The sequence below is a fragment of the Zerene cesonia genome, chromosome 26, assembly GCF_012273895.1.
Source record: "Zerene cesonia ecotype Mississippi chromosome 26, Zerene_cesonia_1.1, whole genome shotgun sequence".
Classification (NCBI taxonomy): Eukaryota; Metazoa; Arthropoda; class Insecta; order Lepidoptera; family Pieridae; genus Zerene; species Zerene cesonia.
This window is the reverse complement of record NC_052127.1, coordinates 6,680,954-6,693,508: the sequence shown is the minus strand read 5'-3', so window position 1 is coordinate 6,693,508 and position 12,555 is coordinate 6,680,954. Positions and strand designations below refer to the sequence as shown.

General features: G+C 34.6%; 3 protein-coding genes across 3 annotated transcripts; 1 reads left to right on the top strand and 2 right to left on the bottom strand.

The window, feature by feature from the left end:
- Positions 1 to 971: 971 nt before the first annotated feature.
- LOC119836886 (SOSS complex subunit B homolog) lies at positions 972 to 2,353 on the bottom strand. The gene has a single exon (XM_038362328.1). It carries the CDS (start codon positions 2,127 to 2,129, stop codon positions 1,566 to 1,568), a length of 564 nt encoding a protein of 187 aa, XP_038218256.1. The 5' UTR covers positions 2,130 to 2,353; the 3' UTR covers positions 972 to 1,565.
- Positions 2,354 to 2,626: 273 nt separating this feature from the next.
- Positions 2,627 to 7,445, top strand: LOC119836884 (mRNA export factor). The gene is made up of 8 exons (XM_038362326.1): positions 2,627 to 3,030; positions 3,219 to 3,311; positions 3,556 to 3,633; positions 5,425 to 5,520; positions 5,807 to 5,878; positions 6,082 to 6,357; positions 6,688 to 6,894; positions 7,095 to 7,445. The coding sequence occupies exons 1-8, from the start codon at positions 2,899 to 2,901 to the stop codon at positions 7,176 to 7,178; spliced, it is 1,038 nt and encodes a 345-aa protein (XP_038218254.1). The 5' UTR covers positions 2,627 to 2,898; the 3' UTR covers positions 7,179 to 7,445.
- On the bottom strand, positions 7,441 to 8,382 carry LOC119836885 (NADH dehydrogenase [ubiquinone] 1 beta subcomplex subunit 3). Its single transcript, XM_038362327.1, has 3 exons — positions 8,222 to 8,382; positions 7,947 to 8,085; positions 7,441 to 7,655 (listed from the first exon to the last, which is right to left on the bottom strand). Exons 2-3 carry the CDS (start codon positions 8,081 to 8,083, stop codon positions 7,490 to 7,492), a joined length of 303 nt encoding a protein of 100 aa, XP_038218255.1. The 5' UTR covers positions 8,084 to 8,085; positions 8,222 to 8,382; the 3' UTR covers positions 7,441 to 7,489.
- Positions 8,383 to 12,555: the final 4,173 nt, after the last annotated feature.

The following is a 12,555-nucleotide window of genomic DNA, read 5'->3' as shown; positions in this document are numbered from 1 at the left end:
CGGGAAGTGGGAGAAAAACGGGTGTGAGTTACATACATACAAACATACAAGTGAAGCTAATAAAAGCGTGTTAATTAAAAAGGTCCTGTTTTGAACACAACCCGTTGTATTCAAGACAGGACCGGATGATGGAAACTCAGGGATATCGTGGAAAACTAATTCATAGTGAAGTAATTATTCAGACTTGAATTTTCATATAATTACTTCCTTCTTGCATATAATTACATCCTTAGGGAAATAACGTCTGGATAGATTGTCTTCATACTAGGGTGAGGTAAAAAATAGATCGATGAAAAAAAAGCTCCGAAAGCCTACTTGCATTTAAAAGAACTAATAGTAGGTACCTACATTAATTGCATTGTAAATATTTTTTTAATTTTTATCGAAAATTTAACTGCCAACTTCGCTTGGTTGACACCAACCTCAAATAGATGAGTGGGTAGCGCTTAAATTATATCGATTTATTTCCGACTTTTTAATGGTTTTGAGGCCGGTTAAATTCTTGTTAAAACAGTTTATTTGTAAAATAAAGCAAACTTAATATAAGTTGTAAATCTTACTTAATACACTAATATTATAAAAAGGAAGAATTTGTATTTTTGTTTGTTTGTTTGTAATGGGTAAACTCTAAAACTACAGGACATATTTTAAAAATTTTTACACCATTAGAAAGCTGCAACTCCACCAAGTGACATAAGATATATATGTACCACGGGCGAAGTGCTAGTAGCAATATTATTTATATTGTCCAGGTTAATTGAACTGAATGAATTTTCTTTTTGCAATGGTTGGTACTGGCTATATTGGAACAATATTTATTGAAAGTTTATGCTCATCATAGTTTGAGATACCTATGTATACATGTTGAATCAGATAAACTGACTCTTCAGATGCTATTGAATACAATAAATATTTTTTTTTACTCTTTGTTCAGTATAAATAAGATTTTATCAATAAAATTAAATACAACATATTTCAATAGAATTTTATTGGTTGTATTACTTGTGTCATATGGAACACTGTTTGCCAGCCTCCATGCTGGAGACAGTTTGGCTGTAATAAAGTTTGCTGTGATTTTTTTGCAACATTATATTTATAAACACATAATCATATTGAACAACTTTCCATCTGGGAAAAATATTTCAATATACATATTTAAATAGTATTTATATAGAACAGATAAAAACTTACTGTAATGAGTTACCATATTTTATTTTAAAATTGAAATTATATGGTTGTACACAAATTTCATATTATGCACAGTAAATTACAATTTTATGACAAGTTTATTTAAGAGAGAGTTGGCAGTATTCATGTTAATTCAATACTATGAATAAATAAACTTAGACAATATAAGATCCTAAAACCAATTTACACATATTTACCCCATTATCATGATGACCATTAGTGTGTCATAAAATGCCAAAACCATCATTGTAAGTCTAACAACATGATTTGCTTATGTACATTTAAACTTAAAGAGGTAACAAGTATGGCTTACACTTTGATCGTCCTAATAATGTTCATGTTTATCTTGAGTAGCCAGCATGCTACTGTGCTGATGGTTACCGCCGGCTATTGCCTCTCTGGTGTCCACGGCCCCGCACATATGTTTTGTGCTGGTGCTTGTTGCTGTGTTCTTGTGAGTTTTGGTTGAACCGTTCATTTTTGGACTGCATTTGTTGTGTACCAGTTGCAGACACCTGTGATGTGGGTGGTAAATTCCTTCCTGTAGTGTGAGCTCCGTTTGTTCTGTCTTGCGACCCTGCAGCGGCGGGTGGCGGAGCTGGCTGCGGTTCACTCATATTGACTTGTTCATTGAACAGCATACAAAACTCTCCTACTTTTTGTATGTCACCTGATTTGCCAGAATAGAGAGTGAGAGCCTGACGCCATAGGGAAGCGTAACCGCGCGTGAGACGCACGATGTCACCGGGCTGCAGAAGCGCGCCGGGTTCATCCCAAACGGATAGATTTACTGACGCTGAAGCGTCCGCCACGCGCAGCGTACGCACCTCGCGCGCTTCCTTGGTCAATGTCGGAGGTCCTACCTCTAATACTATAAATATTGCGTTTATATTCTTCATACCCGGCTTTAAATCCTTAATTTGAACGTACTCTGTACTCATTATTAGGTCAGAATTTTTGGAAAGGTCAGAATTTGTAACTAATTACTAATATTTGTGTAAAAGAGGCTTACGTTAGTTATTATAGCTAAACTGGAAGAATCAGAAAGGTTTCATTATTCGAAGTGGCGATAGAAAGATTTTTAAGCGAAACGTAAAATGGGATTTATAAAAAAATTATGAAATGAACGACATTGTATGTGTTATATGACAGTGACAGCTGTTATTATGCATAATTTAGATTTGCGACATTTGGTATTTTTTATTAGGCAATGCTAAGTATATGTTATGGTACCTATACATATCTCTTGATCCACATAAGCATTGATATAATTTCAAATGCATAATTATCGTGTTTGATTATGTTTTATTAAACATTTAAGGGTTTTCGGTATTCAAAATAGAAAAGTATGTAGCCTTAAAAAAACCATATTATAATCATAATTTCACTGTCAAAGTCATGTCAAACTCAAAGTCTATAGTTGAATTTTCAATTTGTTGAAACTTGAAATTGTGAAGTTGTGACGGTTTCAAGATAGTAAATATGATGCTTGTTTGAATTTTTCGGATTATTTAAGCTTATTCTGACTGTTATTTGAATTTATTTCTACAACCAACCGTTACAAATCTATGGAGGTTAAATTGTCTTTACATTAAAGTGAAATATATATAGTCCAGGATATCGAAATTCAGATTAATGTGCCGCTACGATAACCTAAAAGATATTATTTTCACACTATTTCTAATACATCATTGATAATAATATATAACCATGTTTGGAGGAAATAACCCTAACAAGGATCTGGAGGTCGCTTCGCCACCGGATGATACAGTGTCTGCATTAGAGTTCTCGCCTCCTTCTGTGCCACAAACATTCCTAGCCGCCGGCAGTTGGGACTGCCAGGTATAATATTCTGTTCACGTTATAGTTTTAATAAATTAAATGCTATTCTCTAATTGTAGTATCCAGCTATTTCATTTAGAAACTTTTGTCTAATTTGAACTTGCATACTTAAGTCTAATGTTGTTACTAAAACTTCTCATTAATATGTATGTAATTTATTTTAATTTTTATATAATGCTGCACTTCAGGTGAGATGTTGGGAGGTGGAGCAGTCAGGCAAAACAGTCCCCAAGGCTGCTCAGAGTATGACCGGACCTATATTGGATATTGCTTGGCATGATGTAAGCCATCATTTTATTTTATAAACTTTGTAATTGGGAAATCTCTACAGTAAAGACTTGAATAACTCAAACGCAGTAAGGTCTAATTGTTGTTAGATATTTACTTAAAAATTTAGATAATCAAATGTATAAAGAAATTGCTTATATAAGTATCTAGATAAGTAAATAAATCATAAACATTTATTTTAATTAATGGAACAATAAATTTAGTATTTTAAATTGTTATTATTATTGCTGATTTCAGGATGGCTCTAAAATATTCATGGCATCAACAGACAAGAGTGTGAAGTGCTGGGACCTAGCATCCAATGCTGCTGTCCAGGTGAGCTTTCTGAATGCTAGGTTTCAATAGCTTTTTAGTAAAACTAGTTCCAGTGGAGCTTGCTTCAGTACTAATTAGGCCAGCTCAAATCAGGGAAAGTACCACACCCCCACAAAAAAATAGCATGAAATGGTAGAATGATACTTTGTTTCAAACAGTGTGTGGGTCCAGTCCATTCTTTCATTCCAGTTGTCAATCCTTTATCCCTTTCCTTTCAAAAGCAGGTAGTGCATTTGCGGAGGCATTTCCTCTGCAAATGTTCATGGCCAATGGTGATCCCTTACCATCAGGTGAAACACCAGCTCAGTTTCCCGCTTGTCATTAAAAATAAATTTTACTTCTCAACATTATCTGTATTGATGAGATTTTGATCAGGCATCCTTAAAGGTACTGCATGTGTCAAAAGCATATTTTTTTCATGTCGTAGTTGGTAAAGGAGTCGTTAGGTCGTGTGATAAAAAGTGACAAGCACAGCCTATAAACATTAGGCTACAAATTTGATTCAATCGTAAAGAATTACAAAGTTACGGAAAATCATTCTAATTTCATGTCAAATTAATAATAATTTTTTTAAGCAACAAAAAATTATATTTTACTTAAAATTACGTGTTGTTATGTCACACAGGATTGTAATAGCATTGTGCATGTGGCCTTATGTACCAACAGTACTGACCCTCACTTTGATTGTATATGTGCTTGCATCATTGTAGCTCTTGTAGTTTCCCTAAGTGAGTCAGTAATAAGAGTTTACAGCCATTTCTTTGAATAAGCAAGCAAATCCAATATAACGTGTCTCCAAAGTCTTCTTTAAGTCTCTTTATAACAAAGGGTACAAAATAACATCCTATATACCATTGCCAGGGCTCTGCGGTTTGCTCGCAACTCTGAGATCCATGACTATCTTGAATACCCACAGTTATGGCTGAAATTGATCGCTATAAACAAAAATACATTAAACGTCTGTCTGATCATCCTAATCCGCTTGCCTATCAGTTGACGTTGGGTAGGCCTGTAAAATGATAGAAGAGCTCATGTGCTCCTTAACTAAAGGAGGGTCTCAGCGTAATACAAACCCTGCAGCCGCTCCGGAAACGCCATTATAATTTCAAAAAAAAATGGTTGCCTGTAAAGTCGGTTTTACGGGCGAAGATTTTACGTGACAACGTCTTTTTCTGGGTAGAATATTTATTGATATGAATATTATTAAATTGCACAATAGGAACAAGGAATTGAATGAAAATAAGAATTGCACAAATTTTAACTATAGAAAATATATTTTGTTTGCTAAAAAGACAGAGACAGAGACACAAGCACGCGCCGATTCAATGCGCCTAATTCTCTAGTGCTGCGCGCGCGGCGGACCGATCATAGTTCGGTGACTCATCGTAACGTTACCGGGCGTTACACTTTTTCATGAGTGACTCCGAGCCGCAACCTAATTTAAGACGTTGTCACGTCAAAAATTTCTTATAGTCTAGCGACTGATAGTAAATTTTATAAAAAAAATCTTTGGATAAAACTAGCCAGTTATTTGATACAGTATGATTAAAAAGTATTAGAAACTAAATTGATTGAATAAATAAAAGTTTAAATTTGTTTGGATTAAAACAAACAAACTTTATACTTTTTAATAGCATTAAAAGTCTCTTTAAGTAACTATGTATATATAATAGATCTGAATATTGATATACCTATATACATGCTACATGCAAACTTCCTAATGATGACAAGCAATGTGAAGTGTGACGCGAGCATTTTATTCATATTGTTTTGCACGGTAACTCTGTTCAGGTAGCAGCTCACGACGCGCCGGTGAAGACATGCCACTGGATCAAGGCGCCGAGCTACACCTGCCTCATGACAGCTTCTTGGGATAAGACACTTAAGGTATCATATTTAGAAGCAGCAATTTGATAAACTTTTTCTATTCAATGTTAATGAGCAAGAATCAAAGCAAATAATCTTTGCTGATTTATTGTTCTTGTCTTTTGACGAAGGAATATAGTTCTCTTTGTCTGTTGGGAACAGAACCCTTATTCCTCATTGTCTAGTGATTGATATCAAAGAAAAAACTATTAATACAATTAAAATAAATAAAAGTATAAACTGTTCAACAAAAAAAAAAAACTATTCCTCCTTCAGTTTAAATGTTGAAGTAATTATTTTATTGCAGTTTTGGGACACGCGCAGTTCAGTTCCAATCATGACAATCAATTTATCAGAGCGCTGCTATTGTGCAGATGTGGTAAGTTTTCTTCACATTCATTTATATCTAAAAAGTATTTATTCCTTTCTTATACATACAGCAATTAGAGTCGAAAATATTTCTAACAAAAATGCTCGATATTGAAAGTCCAAGCATTTTCTTCCAGCCTTTATTGAATTTCCGTTTACTGTAAAGCGATGGACCGTTTTGTCGATGTACTGATTGGTGTACGACGCGGGCAGGACTACCCGATGGCGGCGGTGGGTCTGGCGGACCGCGGCATCTGCCTGTACTCGCTGGAGGGCAAGCCGGCCGAGGTGAAGCGCGTGGAGTCGCCGCTCAAGTACCAGCACCGCTGCCTCGCCATCTTCCGCGACAAGAAGAGCAAGGCGCCGGCCGGCTTCGCGCTCGGCTCCGTCGAGGGCCGCGTGGCCATCCAGTACGTCAACCCCGCCAACCCCAAGGACAACTTCACCTTCAAGTGCCACCGTTCCGCCGGCACCACGGGCGGCTACCAGGTACCCACCGGCTACCGCTAACCACCGCTACCCACTCACGTTTTCATTTGCTATATTGGTACTTAATCGCTTATCAGTTCAGTTCATCTTTAGGTGAAATCATAACAGACAGACAAACTTACTTTTCTATTATAAAATTAGTATGTTCTTTCATATTAAAAAGAAATTGTCTATATCGAAAATAAACTGTGTTCATTTGCTTTTCATGTCGTCCTTATGAAGAATGCGCATTAATGAATTAAAAAAACATTCAGTTAGCTCTCAAATAAATAGTCTATGCTAAGTTGATTTTTAATCACAAATAGCTCGCAATGATATCGTGGGTTGCAGGACATATACGCGGTCAACGACATCGCGTTCCACCCGGTGCACGGCACGCTGGCCACGGTGGGGTCGGACGGCTCGTTCTCGTTCTGGGACAAGGACGCGCGCACCAAGCTCAAGTCCTTTGAGATGTTGGAGCAGCCGCTCACCAAGTGCGCCTTCAACCACACCGGACAGATTTTCGCCTACGCCATGGGCTATGACTGGTCCAAGGTACTCGTCATATTTCTTTTAAATTTTTTTTTCCAGTTTCAAGTGGAAAAGGCATAGAGTGCTTGCAGAGATAATAGAAAAACACAAATTGTAATATTTTGAGACCCACTCTGCAACCTGCCATACACGCAATGTCTCTCCTAATTTCTTGCCACCCACTAAGTTTCTAAGATGTAATCATATTTATCTTTATGTTAAAGGGCCATGAGCATTACAATCCAGCCAAGAAAAATTTCATCTACCTGCGACCATGCTTCGAGGACCTCAAACCACGCTCCACCTGAACCAACTTTGTGTACTATGTGCCCTAAACAGACTGAAGTGGAACTGTGCTGGTGTTCGAACTTATCATTGAATGTCAAAGAAACCCGAAAGCATGTGTTAATAAGTCTAATTTTTCCTTAGGGTTAAGGCTAAATGTGATAGATTGGTACGGACTGATCATCAGTGTCAGTGAACATCTGAAAACCTCTGTCTTATACTGTTTTGTATAAACTGTCATATTTAGGTCATAAAGTTAATTTTGTGGTAAAATGAAGAATTTTATTCCAAATAATTGATTTTTATTTAACTAACACACTTGAAAGTACACAATCTAATGTTCAGCATGGCCATGACCATGCTGGTCTCCACCAATGAGCTTGTCATAGGCGACAGTGGCAACGGTGAGCCCGATACCAATGGGCAGGCCTCGGAAGAAAAATTTGCGAGCCTTAAACCAGCGAGTCCCAAAGCCAGGGTGATATCTCCAGGCTTCATTTCTACAAATAACAAAAATATTATCTTACTTACTGTAAATATAAGATATTATTCTTAATAACATTTTACTAAAAAGTTTTATGACAATAACATACTATTTTGCTTCAATCTTACTAATGTTATAATCTAAATGTATATAATAATCTATGGGCGTTTGTTAGGTGGTTTGTTAGGCCTTGTTGTAAGGCGAAATCAGCTGGATTAGCACATATGCTACTTTTTACCAGATTATCAAGCGAGTGTCACCGTGGGCTACAGCTTGTAAAAAATTTTACACGAAATGTTTTTGTTACCTCAGCCAAGGATCCTTTAAGCCTCTTTTAGCGAGTTCTTTTTGCACTTCCTCAAGCTCAGGAATACCCTTTATCTGGAACTGTGAATAATGAGGGATGGTGTACGGTGGTCCGTGGCCATGGCTGTCGCCGCCCATCTCTGTAAATCGTGAAGTTTCGATATATAACAATAGAATCAAAACGGAATATTCTAACCTAAACAAGTTATATAATTTCAATATTCAAATATTAAAATTTAAATACAAACACATTGAACGCATTATATAAGTACTTACTTAAATACTTTTTACTCAGATACTACGAAGGTTCTATCAGATGTTTCTGTTTAGAAATTATTTGCTTTTTGAATAAAGAAAAGTACTTCTTGTCAAGTACTTTCAGAATTCAGTTTTAATATGAAATTGACATTTGTTATTTATGACTGTCAATATGAATTGAATTTTCCGAAGTATAATGATGCCAGCAAAAAAAACCGGTTATTCTTTAGCTAAATACCGATTTTATTGGTTGAATTTTCAACTTGAAAGTCAATCTACTAATTGGTACTAAGAATATAAAACTGAACCGACTTGTTTGTTTACAAAATGTATTGTACCATGGTACAATTATTGCACAATATGAAATGTAACAAAAAAATAATGTTTATTTTCATACTTCTCAAGAGAACATGCCTTTGAATATACATACATACTTACCACTTACCAGTGGTAAGTTTTCAATGATATCAGATATAGAATAACCCAACTTAATCCCTTATTAATTCAACCGAAGATGATTTCATTTATTCATTTTTATTAGATAATAGCATGCACGCCGCTCATCATACTAAATATAAGATGTTAACCCAGATATATTATTTTCCTAAAGTTCAATTTTATTTCTTATGCTCATACTTCTTAGACTGCATAATTTCCATCTTTTAATAGAAACAACTCCAACGATTGGAATGGAAATTAATCTTCGCTTTAGTTTTAGAAAACTATTATAAATCGACCGAATCGAAACAGGAAACGACTCTCGTGTTAGTAGGTACAGGCCTAGCTTGTTATTGTGCTTTCAGGCAGCTTACCGCTTTCTTGTATTGAGTGCAGAGACGGTCTTTATTTATTAATTACGCCGGTCATGTGTTATTAAAATGAATAATTTATTGCAAATAAATCCTGTTTTGTGAATGTAATTGCGTCACATAAAAAAAACTGTATTAAATTTCATTTAATTAAAAAATAGATTTGCGATACCAAGAAGGAGCTTTGTAAATTTATTGTGAATTATTCAAATCTATCTCTTAATAGGTTTGACGAGTGTGGCACAATGTTTAAAGTGAAGCTATTATAAATCCGAAGATATGCTACCGCCCCTTGGGATGGCAAGCCCCCTTGCTGTTCTTATATTAGCGGCATCTTCGCTCGCTTCGAGCCCAGTACTACCCGGTATGTCCTATTCTAGATATATAATATATTAAAATACACCATAAAAAGTCCTGTCCTTACATACATTTGGCAAAAAAAAAAAACGTTTTTATTAACGCAATCAAGTACTTAATATATTTTATACTGAAAACTCAACTAATAAATTAGATATTACTTTATAAATATACTTGTAAATTTTAATTTTATTTAAACGCGTCAAATAATATCATTTAACATGCCTACTTTGACTCATATAAAAAGTAGTATTCATATTAAAAGACAACTTTTTTTGCATGTTGTTCCAATAATTAACCAGCATGGCTCCGGTATACTCATCAGGTGATGAACCAGAAGCTTTAGCAGAATATTAAAAGCATGTCATGGTGGTTATGTTCATAAAAGAATCATTTATAGTATAGGAAATTGAAGAAATTGATGAGAAGGAGAAAGAAAAAACTGTTTTTATCAATGAACGAAAAAAAAAAAAGGATGAATAGATGAAGTTAAATAAATTTTGTGTTACCAAGTGAAGTAAAATGTTTATATTACTTCTGTAAGATATGTAATATTAAGCTTATTTTTACAGTACTTATGTACTTAGGTTAGTAATTTTTTTTATAAAACTCTTGAACATTTATAAACATGTATCCTGCTCACCATATTATAAAGCAAATGTTAAATATATCTCTTTATATGCATGTTTACTAGTCTACTGTATTAGTAGAGACCTGGCCTCAAGTGTAGAGGTATATACCTAGAGCATAAACCTACATTGTGTGAACAATCACAATTTCAAAATTTCATTTATCACATTTTATTCTTTGCACTTGTCCAACCATTGCGACTCTGTATTAATTAGCTATTTTATCAACATCATCAGCCCATATATGTGCCCACTGCTGGGACACGGGCCTCCTATGAGGGTTATTAGCTATTATATGTTAGAAAATGTTTATCAAAAACATGTTAGTTCAAAATTTAAGTTTTTTTTAAATTATTTATTTAGAGGGCTCTTAAACTATTGTTTATGTCAGCCCCATTGAAACAAAAAAACTTATAAACTAAAAAAATGTAAGTTGTTAAGGGCAAACCTGTTGCGCTGGCACATTGTGTTCTGTTTTACAGATGTCAATTTTTTTAATTTTTGCTATTTAACAGATTTTTCTATATTTTACAATGTACAACTGTGTGTACATTTTATTTTTATGTTCTTTTAATTGGATACCTAATCAAAAGTTTTTGTTAATCAATAATTGTAGGAAAAACATAATGATATTGGTACCTTTCCCGTTTATCTGGGCTCTTCTTATGGGGATGGGCAGGAAAATGTTTTCGTTTTTATCACTTTTTACAGATTTTAACTAAAAAAAAACGTGGAAATAGACTATCAAAATTAAAATTAAATATATAAGTTTTAATTTAACTTCTAGTAGTAGTTGTCAATTACGCATCTCCAAGAGAAGAGTGAAGGGGCACCTCATCGGTAAGCGCGCTCTATTCTAGACCACATCTCAAATTATTCATATATTAAAATATTAAGATAAATTGTTTCTGTTCTGCGATATAATTATGAAAATAATAAAAAAATATTAATAAAGCTAAAAATACGCGCGAGCTTTGAAAGTGAACAAACTGGAGGAAAAACTAAATTTCCGCAAATGTTGATTTTATCATCAAATGATTCAGATCTCTCCAAAATTACACTCTCTCAGCATTTTCCTACATCACAGGTTGTCTGGTAGAGATTACTTGTTCGTGATAAGACCGCCTTGTGTACAATAATCCTATTGTTGCTGTGTTTCTTTTGTATTATTTTTCTTGGTGTACAATAAAGAGTTTATTATTATTATTATTATCTCAATTACTATAAGTCGAAACAAAATGACCATCCGACTAAACAACTTTTGCTGAGACGTCATTCCTAGATACATATTACACTGATACATAATACTAGCTGCGCCCCGCGGTTTCACCCGCGTGAGTCCCGTAAGAATATCGGGATAAAAAGTGCCTATATGTTATGCCAGTTGTCCAGCTGTCTACGTACCAAATTTCATTGCAATCAGTTCAGTAGTTTTTGCGTGAAAGAGTAACAAACACACACACATTCTTACAAACTTTCGCATTTATTATATTAATAGGATAGGATAGGATAGTAGGATATATCAGTATGTATTATACTGTATCTGGGTTCTTACAGTTCCATGTCAGGTCATCATCCAAATCTTCAAATTTATACTCTGAGCAGAAAAAGCTCATCATATGTTGCAATTTTTTATCTCTTATAGTTTAGGTGGTCGATGCAAGATGAAGTCTGATATATTCCTTTAATAGGTGTGTGTGAATGTTCGACATTTTGAAGTAAACTAAAAGTTTTTTAAATTATATATTAAGCTAGTGAAATCAGGTATCAGTAAGTTAAATTATATTAGAATTATAATCAGTCTTAATTTCAAGGAAGTTTTATTAAACTACTTTATTAATAATATAATTTTATATCAATCGGAAATACACCGTTAATAATACAAGGGAAACTCCACTGTTCAGTTACTGATTTTGATGAACGTTGAAGGACGCATAGAGGCGAAAGATGGCGTCTGCACATAATTAGACAAAAACAGGCAACACGCTTGCGGCGCGACTAGCAGGAACCTGTACCATCGCGCGACCGGTCCCCGGAGCCGGGGCGCTGCGCGGGCGACCGCCGCTCCACTCGCGACCCATCTTTTTGCAAGCTTTGCAATTTTGTTACAAAAAGGGATTGTTAACCTAGTTGTCTATTTCGGGATTTTTATTAAGAGTAATTAATAAGTTGTACAAAAAAAAACAGACAAGTTCATAATTGAAGAAAAAGAGTTTTAATGAATGTGTCGCCGCCACACAAAAATGTACATAAACTACTCATCAATAATGTATCGTTTTTATACTCGTCAATAAGACTGCTATAAAAGATTACGTTGACAACACGCACATTGAATAATAATTGCTTGTTTCTTATTGCTGATGTTAATTATAACCAATTTAAATGCTACATTAGATAACTCGAACAAATATAACTGCAAGGTCTAATAATATATCCAACTCATTATTTACTTACAGATTCTCATACTTGCTATGTTATCGTCTTTTTTCAACTACTTACGACGTTCAAAAATAACCATTACTAGGTACGACCTAAGATGCCAAAAACCTGAATGCCA